The 12,686-nt window shown below is 38.5% G+C and overlaps 1 protein-coding gene across 1 annotated transcript in view; it reads left to right on the plus strand.

The window, feature by feature from the left end:
- LOC128021234 (neuroligin-2-like) overlaps positions 1-12,686 on the plus strand; it is a 50,112-nt gene that overhangs the window by 16,403 nt on the left and 21,023 nt on the right. Inside the window, exon 3 of the mRNA XM_052608291.1 lies at positions 11,164-11,313. Within this exon, the coding sequence (XP_052464251.1) occupies positions 11,164-11,313 (150 nt within the window). The remainder of the gene's footprint in view (positions 1-11,163; positions 11,314-12,686) is intronic.

Genomic DNA, 12,686 nt, shown 5'->3' on the forward strand with positions numbered 1-12,686 from the left:
CCTGAAACCCTGAACAGTAGTTCTGCTTCTCTGTTCCAGCTGTGCGCTTCCACAGTCCACTCTTTTATCTCTCTTTCGCATTGATTACTTGGAGTCTGATCCAAACCGTTTGGCGGAGGCGTGGAGAGCGCGCGAGTCACGACTAACAGATTTATTAGAGATTTAATTATCAAATGGCGGATTCGCAAATGATCGCTTTAGTACATTCGGCAGGCAATTATACAATAATGATATTCAAATATTGGGACAAGTTGAGGAAGACTGAGGAAGCTGCCAGGCCACCGGGAATTGTCCCGGTTCTCCCGGTGTCCAGTCCGCGCGTGATTTCAACTGACACGCAGAACGTGCAGGAGTCATATATTGCATTTTGGGGGCTTGATATTCACAGACACCAGTCTATGTCATGTTTTGATTCAAGTGTACTGAACTACTTTTGATTTAGTCATCCAAAATGTGGCATATTCCGTCCGCGTTAGGCACTCCATTTTTCTGACTGGATTCTACGAACCAGACTGTGTTTCCGCATCCCGGAAATTATTAGGGCGTATGTCTTAGAATAGTCAGTGCAATTTGGGAAAGAAATCAGTTAAATCTATATGTGGATGTGTGTAAATATTCAAATGTAATCCCCTTTGTAATCGTTAAAAAAATCATAAGTAACTGTAATTTAATTACTCATTTTTTCTTAGTAACTGTAACTAATTACAGTTACATTAATTTTGTAATTAAATTACGTAACGCCGTTACATGTAACTAGTTACTCCCCAACACTGTATATATATATATATATATATATATATATATATATATATATATATATATATATATGATGAGTTCACACAAATGATGATGATGGGTTCATAAAGAAATGGCCTTAACATGAACCACAAACATGTATAAAAGGTATGCATTTTTTAATTATCTAAACACAACATGTACATAGGTACTAAAAGAAATGTTAAGGAATATGACTCTTTTAGTAGCTCAAAGCATCACCCAGAGACTTTATACTTTCTGTAATTTACCATAAAAGTATATGTCTTGCCTTCTTCAAGTTCAACCAAAAAACATTTACTCACTGGCATGATATGCCAAACCTATATGAATTACTTCAATCAAAATAAAAAAGTCAATAAATTAATTAATACACTGTGTTAGAAATAGACCAACATGTTATGCATTGAAAATCTGCCTAAACCCTAGTCTCAGGTAGTCAGACCTGAAGGCTAAAGGCAGCCTCCAGCTTTCAATGGCATCATAATGAATTTGTCTCCAGGCAGATCATTGAAGATCGTGACACACAGATCTCCTGGAAATCCTGTAGAATTCAACCAATCAGATGATGACTTCAAAACTCTCAAAGTGTTTACTGTTTTGATTGTCTTATGCCCCTGACGCTCAGGCAACTATCTCAACCAAGGCATATCTCCTTTCTCACTTCATTACAGAAGCAACAACATTCATTTCACAAGCAAATGAGTCTTTTGACTAAATGCACTAAATAAGAACAAGATTAAAAAATGTATTCTTTTGCATTCCATGGAAGAAAGAAATGTGAAACAAAACAATGAATTTATAAATCCATGGACATATGGATAGGTAGTTATTTCTATCATTTATATATATATATATATATATATATATATATATATATATATATATACAGGTCCTTCTAAAAAAATGTGCAGATTGTGAAAAAGTTCATTATTTTCCATAATGTAATGATAAAAATTAAACTTTCATATATTTTAGATTCATTGCACACCAACTGAAATATTTCAGGTCTTTTATTTTTTTAATACTGATGATTTTGGCATACAGCTCATGAAAACCCAAAATTACGATCTCAAAAAATTTGCATATCATGAAAAGGTTCTCTAAACGAGCTATTAACCTAATCATCTGAATCAACTAATTAACTCTAAACACCTGCAAAAGATTCCTGAGGCTTTTAAAAACTCCCAGCCTGGTTCATTACTCAAAACCGCAATCATGGGTAAGACTGCCGACCTGACTGCTGTCCAGAAGGCCATCATTGACACCTTCAAGCGAGAGGGTAAGACACAGAAAGAAATTTCTGAACGAATAGGATGTTCCCAGAGTGCTGTATCAAGGCACCTCAGTGGGAAGTCTGTGGGAAGGAAAAAGTGTGGCAAAAAAGCTGCACAACGAGAAGAGGTGACCGGATCCTGAGGAAGATTGTGGAGAAGGACCGATTCCAGACCTTGGGGGACCTGCGGAAGCAGTGGACTGAGTCTGGAGTAGAAACATCCAGAGCCACCGTGCCCAGGCGTGTGCAGGAAATGGGCTACAGAGAAGCAGCACTGGACTGTTGCTCAGTGGTCCAAAGTACTTTTGTCGGATTAAAGAAAATTTTGCATGTCATTCAGAAATAAATGTGCCAGAGTCTGGAGGAAGACTGGGGATAAGGAAATGCCAAAATGCATGAAAGTCCAGTGTCAAGTACCCACAGTCAGTGATGGTCTGGGGTGCCATGTCAGCTGCTGGTGTTGGTCCACTGTGTTTTATCAAGGGAAGGGTCAATGCATCTGGCTATCAGGAGATTTTGGAGCACTTCATGCTTCCATCTGCTGAAAAGCTTTATGGAGATGAAGATTTCATTTTTCAGCACGACCTGGCACCTGCTCACAGTGCCAAAACCACTGGTTAATGGTTTACTGACCATGGTATTACTGTGCTCAATTGGCCTGCCAACTCTCCTGACCTGAACCCCATAGAGAATCTGTGGGATATTGTGAAGAGAAACTTGAGAGACACAAGACCCAACACTCTGGATGAACTTAAGGCCGCTATCGAAGCATCCTGGGCCTCCATAACACCTCAGCAGTGCCACAGGCTGATTGCCTCCATGCCACGCCGCATTGAAGCAGTCATTTCTGCAAAAGGATTCCCGACCAAGTATTGAGTGCATAACTGAACATAATTATTTGAAGGTTGACTTTTTTGTATTAAAAACACATTTCTTTTATTGGTCAGATGAAATATGCAATTTTTTTGAGATAGGAATTTTGGGTTTTCATGAACTGTATGCCAAAATCATCAGTATTAAAACAATAAAAGACCTGAAATATGTCAGTTGGTATGCAATGAATGAAAATGCAATGAATGAATGAAAAATTTTTTGAGAAGGACCTGTATATTAAGGTAATAGACAATGGAACAATTAGCAGGCGTTTATCGCTACTCCATGCTTATGCTCTTTCCATTTGAAATGACTTTCACTCTTTATAGCACATATGTCTGTACATGTGCAGGGCTTGTGTTCACAGTTCTCAGAATCCGGGCGTCTCTAATTGCAGAGGTTTAAATAGAGACACTGCCAGCTAATCCAATTTTGCGTCTCTGAACACGGGAGAGAAGAGGAGAGGAAACACGCAGCAGTGATGGAGGGAAGGAGGAGAGCAAAAGAGAAGAGGAGAGGGGGTACGCTCAGATCACCAATTTGAGAGCACAGAGGGGGAAAGATTGCTAAAAAAAAAATCTCATGATAAAGACTAGTATATGATGAAACGAGATTCATGGAGATTTGAAAGCGAGAGAGGATGTGTGGGCGGCAGACAGAAACAAGATGGGAGGGATGGTTGTGGCTCAAAAAGGTAGCGTATTTGCTCACGACATACAAGAGCCAGTGGCTCACGGGGATCCGTCGAGTCCCATTCACGTTCACCTGTTTCTCTGCTTTACTTTCCTGTAAATAACACTGAGAAAAGCCCTGACGGAAAAGAACAAAAAGCTGGAGAGGTGTAGAAAGTCCCATAATGAGAGCAGAGAGGCAGAGAGTTGAGGAGAGGGGGAGAGAGTAAAAGGAAAAGCAGGAGATCAAGGGAAAGAGGGAGGGGGAGGTGCGGCATAGGAGAGGAAGAGAGAGAGATGCAGGCATGGAGGAGGAGAGACAGAATAGCGTTCTTGTATTTTGAGGATGTTTTGATGCGGACAGGATACTAAGGCCTCTGTTGAAAGGATCTGGGCGTTGTGCTTGCTCTCTCACTCTCTCGCTCTCGCTCTCTCTCTCTCTCGCTTTATTTCAAACTCTTTCCATCCCATATTGAGGCTAATGCATTGCATATGGTCTCTCTCTCTCTTCCTGTGTCTCCCCATTATTCCCTCACTTATACACACGCACATGCACACACACACACAAGATTATACTCATGGATTCGTAAGCTGGGTTGTCCCAGATAAGATGTTTGTGGATTCTGTGTGCTTCTCTTCGATGCATCACACACAAAAAATATCCCAATACCGCAGCAGGGAAAAGAAAAAGTCTGCTTGGAGAAATCTGTTTTTACAATATTTGATTCTACACTTGTTCAGTATTATTGACAAACCCAAGCATAATCTACTCATGCTTATGTACTTCCAAAGTTTCTTGCTTGCTTGGAACACAAAAGAAGATGTTTCGCCGAATGTACGAGCTGCTCCATGCAGTGAAATTGAGAAGTTGCCAAAGCTCAGGCTCTATAAAAGCAGTCCAAATGACTCATCTGCGCTATTCCAAGTCTTCTGAAGTCATACGTAAACAATGAAATGTTTCTATGAAATGTAAATTATTCCTGTGATTCAAAACTGAATTTTCAGCAGGCATTACTACAGTCTTCCGTGTTATATGACCCTTTAGAATTCATTTGAATAAGCTTATTTGTTGCTCAAGAAACATTTCTGATCATTATCAATGTTAGCATTTATTTAGAGTAGGAATTTGTAGAGAAGAAATTAGTATTATAAATGTATTAACTGTCACTTCAAGATTAATAAATAAAAGTAAACTTTTCTTTTAAAACATTCTCTGAACATTTTTGAATGTTATTGCACATACAGTATAAGATTACTATACCTTAAATCCCCGCTAGCTCTCCATTTAATTGCAATGATGCCTTGGAGAAACAAGTGTGAATTGTGATTTGTCTTTCCTACGGGTATCATGGTGTTGCTTCACGATGACACAAAAAGCAGTTCCATCCTGAAAAAGAGGTCCCATCATCTGATTGGCTGTGAACAGCACACTTGATCCACCCAGTCTTATCTGATTGGCTGAATCGGAGGTGTCATTGCTTCAACGCCAACATCTACCAAGTAACTCTTACACCGTTCAGCTGCGTCGAGGGTGTGAAACAACACGTATCAAAGATAAATCTAACAGTCTAATATTAGTCTTGTGTGAAAGAGACATTCTGTTAAAACTGGGATAATTGAACTTTATTTATATATTTCCATTGGTCTCAGCATACAAAAGTGAACCCAGAAATGTGTTCATACGAGTGCCCGTACTTGTGCACGAGTGTGCAAGCATGTTCACGCGTTATTGCACATAGGTTTTGTGTGACGTGTGTGTTTGTTTGTATGAAGAGATATCTCTGTCTACAAGAAGAGGTGTTTGTGTGCATGCAAAGATTAAGATGAAAAAGTGTGTTTGAGGGTGCAGTCGCTGTAATGCGTTTTTAACCCGAGATTCAGGTGGTGATGCAGGCAGGCGTGCAAATACGTGCGTAGAATTTGTTTCCGTGGCAACAGGCATGAGTGAGTCAGTGCTGGTGAGCTTCTATTAGACAGAGAGAGAGAGATGAGGCAGTTTCCATAGCGACTCAGCATCACAGCTGCCTGTGTGTGTGTGATTTTGTGTGTCCGTGAAAGGACCTTGGTCTGTGTAACTTTTATTTTATTCTTTTTTTGTGTGCCATTTCCTTTTCACATCTCGATCTCTTCCTGTCTCTCTCTTTCACTCTCTCTCTCTCTCTCTCTCTCTCTTTATCTGTCTCCCCCTTGCTTTTATGATATCCCCCATCTCTCTCACCCACTCGCTTTCTTTCTCTCAGACCCCCTCCTTCTCTCTCGGGGTAAACAGATGTCGTGGAAGTTATTTATGTTTCTGCATGGTCTGGTTTTCATATGAATTATCTACAGCGCTTGCACACCACAGAAGCACTGGCTAACTGGACATCTCTGAATGCCCTCGCACTCACACACATTCATACACACACAAGCATCCCTGAGAGCATATGTATATATGCATGAGCATGTGCAACTCAAAAACAAGGGAACATCCTTTACCATTAACCAGTACATATAGATGTGAATCTAAAACAGACAGAATATACTATACATATCTGGAGACTTGCAATGGGGGAATTCAGATGTGGTCGAAGGACAGAGAAGGTACCAAACGATTTAGCGCGAAAGGTAGGGACTCTACCATTGCAGCACCTAGAGGGGAATCCAATATGTTAGATGATGGAAGAGGGTCAAAAGACCAATCTGACCTATTGGAGCTTTTGTATTCCAAGTACACTGAGAGGAGAAAGAGAGAAACACACACACTGTATACTAACTGATACAGAGATACAGAAGCAACAGTGTTTTGGAAGAGAAACAGACAGACTGTGCCAGCAGTGTGCAGAAATGATGAGCAAATGCAAGGCAGGCGAAATGACAAATGATCCCAGAGTGCGAGGAGACGACTGAGCATGTGGTCAGGAATCGTGTGCTAACATGCTATTCTACTTCTGCGGTATGACCTACAAAATTTGCCATTATATGCCATATGCAACAGCACTTACAGAACTCACAAAGTAGAGTATCCCATAATGCAGTGCGCTCAACCTGACCTTCTATTTTAAGAGTGACTAGTGAACTGGAAGCAATATCAACCACTGTTTTTTAGCTTCTCTTCCTTGAGTCATTATTTGATCTGACCATCAAATGATAACACACTATTAATACTGTTCCACAATCTTTTTTTTTTTTTTTTAGAAAAAGAGTAGGCAGTATACAGTGTGAACACTGTGTAGAATATAATAAACAGTAAGCTGTTGTTCTAATCCTAACATATCTTCTAACTAAAAAACTGGGGCATCAGCACTCTAAACAAGGATCAAATGTGTTCATATACCTTATTATTTTACAAATTACAGCAAATAGACAATTCCTGCATTAATCTATAGCTCTACTGTACATTTGTGATGTTAAATACAATACCATTAAATTATGGGTTGGTAAGATTAGAAAAAAAATGAGAAAGAAATGAATACTTATATTAATATGAATATAAGAGTATATGTTTCTAATAATTTATTTAAATCTCAAATAAATTCTGTTACTGTGAACTTTCTATTCATGAATAGATTTTCACAAAGATATTACGCAGCACAACCGGTTTCAACAAAATATGAAATAATAATAGGCAATAATAATATAATAGGATTATAATCAGAAATGTTTCTTGAGAACCAAATCAGCTTGTTAGAATGAGAGTAATGGCTGATTACATATTAAATTACATATTAAAAAGTATTAAACAATAAAATCATTATTTAAAATTGTAAAATTATTCCACAATTCTACTGTTTTTGCTGTAATTTTGATTAAGTATATGCTGCCTTGGTGAGCATTACAGACTTTTAAAAACATGCCAAAATCTTACTGATCCCAAACCTTTGAACTGCAGTATATATGAACTATATATTTCTTAATTTTTAATGTAACATGCATGGTTTAAAAATAACAATCTTTTTTTATGTAATCAAGAGCTCTTAAAGGGATACTCCACCCTGAACATTTTGTCATTAATCACCTTACCCCCAAGTCGTTCCAAACCTGTAAAAGCTTTATTCGTCTTCGGAACACAATTTAAGATATTTTGGATGAAAAGCAGGAGGGTCGTGACTAGAGTTGGGGTACTCGAACTTGGACTCGGACTCGAGTCCGGACTCGAGTCCAATTTTGAATGAACTCGGACTTGTCACGCACTCGGGTGAATTTGTACTCGGACTTGACACGGACTTGAACATTTTGGACTCGGAAAATATTCCGAGTACAGTCGAGTCCGCGTCACGTGTAACAATAAAACCAGCATAAAATTGAAATGATAAATTAATGAATGTCTCCCCTTCTGTCATTTTACTGCACCACACCGGAAGGCAGAAGTCTCCTGCTTGCAGACGAAACACACGCACCACTCACTGGATATCAATGTGGATTAGTGATGGGAAGTTCGATTCTTTTCCGCGAACCGGTTCTTTCGGACGGTTTGATTTAATAAACCGGTTGAAAAAAAAACAGTTCACCGGATACATAATCCATTGCGATTTATTTGTTATTAAATGAACTTACGTTTCGTCAGAGTGCCGTTCCTTCAAGCCCTCGGTTTACCCGCACTCATTACATTAGCACAAAATCAGTTCAGAATCAATCACCAAAAGAATCAGTTCGGTTCAGACGCGCTGTGAGTCATTCGGCTTCATGCTGAATCACGAATGCGCAGTATCATCAGCTCCTCGGTTCTCGAATCGGACGCGTCCGAAAGAAACGGTTTTCGGTTCAGTTTACTGATGATCTGAAAACTGATACAACCGGTTCTTGACTCGAGAACGCGAATCGCTCAAAACCCGGGTAGGAAAATCTGACAGGGTAGGATAAAATGTCAGGACACCGGCACGTGCTGCAGTTCAGTATCATCAGCTGCTCTACTCGTGTTCATGTTCTGTTTACTACAAACTCAGTTTGTGAATCTGTCATCATTAACTATAAATACAGTACAGATATTTCATAAATCATCCCTTATTCATATTAAACATGTCTTTAGAGTCTTAATTATTGTCTAACTTCCCTGAAAACCCCTTTGGCCCATACATAATCTACAATATACAGATTAGAAACATGTAGCCCCGATCTTAAAAAAAAAAAAACGTATATATATATATATATATATATATATATATATATATATATATATATATATATATTTTTTTTTTTTTTTTTTTTTATAGTTTTATCACACTTTCCGATGTTTAACAAAATACTTGAAAAATTACACGCATGCGCAGTATCATCAGTTCATCGGTTCTCAAATCGGACGCCTCCGAAAGAAACGGTTTTCGGTTCAGTGTACTGGTGATCCGAAAACCGATGCAACCGAGTACCAAAGACAGCAGCAGCAACCAACAGATGCTGCACAGCTCAGCATTGCAGGATTTGCAAGACCAGAACTGACCAAACAAGCAATGCAACTTTATGATGCAAGTTCTCCAAGACAACAAGAAATTCATAATGCCATCATTAAGGATCTCCTCATTGGCTGCACTTTACCTCTGTCAAATGTGGGGGAGAGGCATTAAATAACTGAAATGTCATCTTTAACTGGAGGACAATATAGTGTGATACAATAATAAAACAGGTTCATTTGTATTTTCATGCACTTGTAATACAATAAAACCTTTGAAACCTTTTTTGATAGGAAACTAGTTAGGTTGACATAAAATAAAAATGTTCAATGGCAATGACTAGATGTAACAGTGGTATTTTTTTTATTACATTTTTATATTGTCATTGGTTTAATGGGTTGAAAGGTTAAAATATTAATAGAATGTAAAAATGTACAATACCAATTTATACTCTTTTTTAAATTTAATTACTTTCTGGACTCGAGCGGACTCGACTCGGACTCGGCCTTTAAGAACTCGGACTTGAGTCCAACTCGGCCCCTTTTGGACTCGGACTCGGACTTGGACTCGATGTTTGTGGACTTGGTCTTGACTCGTACTCGACAAAGGTGGACTCGGACCCAACTCTAGTCGTGACTGTCCCATAGACTGCCAAGTAAACTGCTTAAAGGGGGGGTGAAATGCTATTTCATGCATACTGAGTTTTTTACACTGTTAAAGAGTTGGATTCCCATGCTAAACATGGACAAAGTTTCAAAAATTAAGTTGTACGTTTGAAGGAGTATTTCTGTTCCAAAAATACTCCTTCCGGTTTGTCACAAGTTTCGGAAAGTTTTTTTCGAGTATGGCTCTGTGTGACGTTAGATGGAGAGGAATTTCCTTATGTGGGTCTTAAGGGCACTTCTTCCGGAAGAGCTTGCGCTCCAGTATAGCAGAGCAATGAGAGGCTGAGCACAGACAATCACTGATCAGAGGGAGAGCGTCGCGAAATGTCACAAAAGGAGTGTGTTTTTGGTTGCCAGGGCAAGACAACCCTGCACAGATTACCAAAGAAAAAACAGCATTAAGGGACCAGTGGATGGAGTTTATTTTTACAGAGCATCAACGGAGTTGTGCAAGTGTTCCCTGCATTTCGAAGATGCTTGTTTTACAAACAAGGCCCAGTTTGACAACGGATTTGCGTATCGTTTATTTCTTAAGGATGATGCAATCCCAACGAAAAAGGGTCACGGTCGTGTGTTGGAACCGCAGGCGGTGAGTAAAACTGCTTAAAATATCTCTGCCTCCTTGTTAGTGCGTCCGCCTCCCATCAGAGACCCGGGTTCGAGCCCCACTCGGAGCGAGTCGTTGCTGCTGCTGCTCTTGTTCAGTTTCAGCCTCGGGATCTGATTCTGGATCATAAATAAACGGCTGAATCTGACTGTTAGCCATGGTTTGTTTTGGATGATGTTTTTTTTCTCAAGGTAATGTCAGCTTCCAAACACTCTCAACGCAAAAGCCTACTGGCGCTCGTGATTCTTTAGCTCCGCCCACACGCCACGCCTCCAGTCGGTCGTGTTTTCCGGGAAAAATCGGTACAGACTATCTTTCTCTTATGAATATAATAAAACTAAAGAGTTTTTGGAGTTATGAAGGATGCAGTACTACTCAAGATTAACAGGATATTGAATGAAAACGAGCATTTCACCCGTGTCAGCTGCTCCACAAAGGTGTGTGTTTCCACATGTATTCATGTTTTTGTATTGAAAGAAAACAGTGCATCCTTGTGGCATGGCTGACACAGAAAGGTTTAGGCAGTTTGAGTGATGTGGAGAGACACAGAAGAGACTGTTGACAAAGGAATTGTTGAATAAAGTCATTAGTCGTTATTTTTGTTTTTTCTAAGCTTACAAACAGTATTCTCGTTGCTTTATAATGTTATGGTTGAACCACTGATATCACAGTCATAAGCCTCCTGGTTTTCATCCAAAATATCTTAAATTGTGTTCTGAAGATCAACAAAGCTTTCACAGGTTTGGAACGACATGGGGGTAAGTAATTAATCAAAAGATTTACATTTTTGGGTGGAGTATCCCTTTAAGTGCATAATATCAGGCTTTCACAGTTTACTCACTAAGCAGGTCTTTACTGTTTATTTTACTGTTTTTATATAACATATGTTAACATTGTGCTTAATCATTTTTATGCACGTTTATGTTTTACACAGATATAAGAGATCGTCGGAAGAAGCCTGTGATGTTGTTTATCCATGGTGGTTCATACATGGAGGGAACGGGAAACATGTTTGATGCAAGTGTTCTTGCTGCCTATGGAAACGTGATTGTCGTCACTATGAACTACAGGTTGGGCGTTCTGGGTGAGTATAACATTATAGCAAGTCTTTTAATGCCCCATTTGTGTGTATAATTGTCTCCACGTACCATAAGAGCTAAACATTGTTGTCTTATGATAGTTCTTGTTAATTTAAATTGTATTTATGACATTTAACACCAAGACTTCAGTCATCGATTACTCATCCCATGTTCTGAACTTATATGTGGTCTTCCTTTGGCACACGAAAGAAGATAGTTTTCAGTATGGTCTGGTTGTCTTTTTTGAATGACAAAATGGACTGTCAAGCTCCGAAATAAAATAAAAAGCATCATAAAAGTGTCAAAGTTTGCTGAAAATCCCCCCCCCCCCTCCACCATAATGAACGTCAAATCTCACTCATACTTTTAAACATGGCATGTCAATTAATGTTGCACCATATTTGGCATAAGTGAAGTCGAATGTCATTGATTCTCATGCCAAAACTGCTGCAACATGTCTTGACATGCCATTTTTGAATGTAAGTGCAAATTAGATTTTGAGTGATATTGTGTGAAAAATTCCATACAATTTCATGTGTGAATGTTTGTGCAGTATTTACAGTATTTAACACAGGGCTTGAATTTTGGTGCGGGATTGCAGGGATTGCTCATAATTCTAGTGATTTTCTTAATATGATAAATAATAACCAAATATGATGGTATATGTATATATACCTTCATATTTGAATATTAAGTTGATTTAAAGAACAATACAGTAAAGACTGATCACTGGTGTATTGAGTTTTAGAAGGAGCATTATTCTCATTTAGTTCCTGAATTATTAAACTGGTTTTTCATCTATAAAGCTGATTTATTTTTTAGAGAACATAAAGGAAAAGGTTGTGATGAAAAGAAAGGGAGGAAGTTGTAGTGGTTGTACAACTGTATAGAGCTAAAAATCTATTTTGTGAATTATATGAAGCCATCAGAGAGATTTTAGAAGAATATTGATTTTATTCTCTCCATTTATTTTTTTTTTTTATTCTTTATTAGCATCTAGATATGGTGCTCTACTCTATGTCAACTTTAACACATTAAATGGCCTCATCCGGAATAGAAGAATTACAGTAATTTAATCAGGAAGAAGAAACAGCAGAAACTCTAGAAGTGGAGTACTGCTCTTTGTCAATTTAAAGATACTGAAAGGTGATTTTAGGATATAAGAATTACAATAACCCAATCGGGGAGAAGTGAAAAACTATATTCCACTTTAAGTGGCACTAAACTGTAAAAAAAGACCCAATTATGACTGAATAGTAACAACATTAAAGTACACTTAAGTTTCGAGTTTGGTTTAGGTGTCATATCAAAGATTCATAAGGAATGTTTCATGCATAGTGTGAAAGAACTGTATTTGGGTTGTTTCTGCACTGAGATG

The sequence above is a fragment of the Carassius gibelio genome, chromosome A10 (assembly GCF_023724105.1).
Source record: "Carassius gibelio isolate Cgi1373 ecotype wild population from Czech Republic chromosome A10, carGib1.2-hapl.c, whole genome shotgun sequence".
NCBI classification, from domain to species: Eukaryota; Metazoa; Chordata; class Actinopteri; order Cypriniformes; family Cyprinidae; genus Carassius; species Carassius gibelio.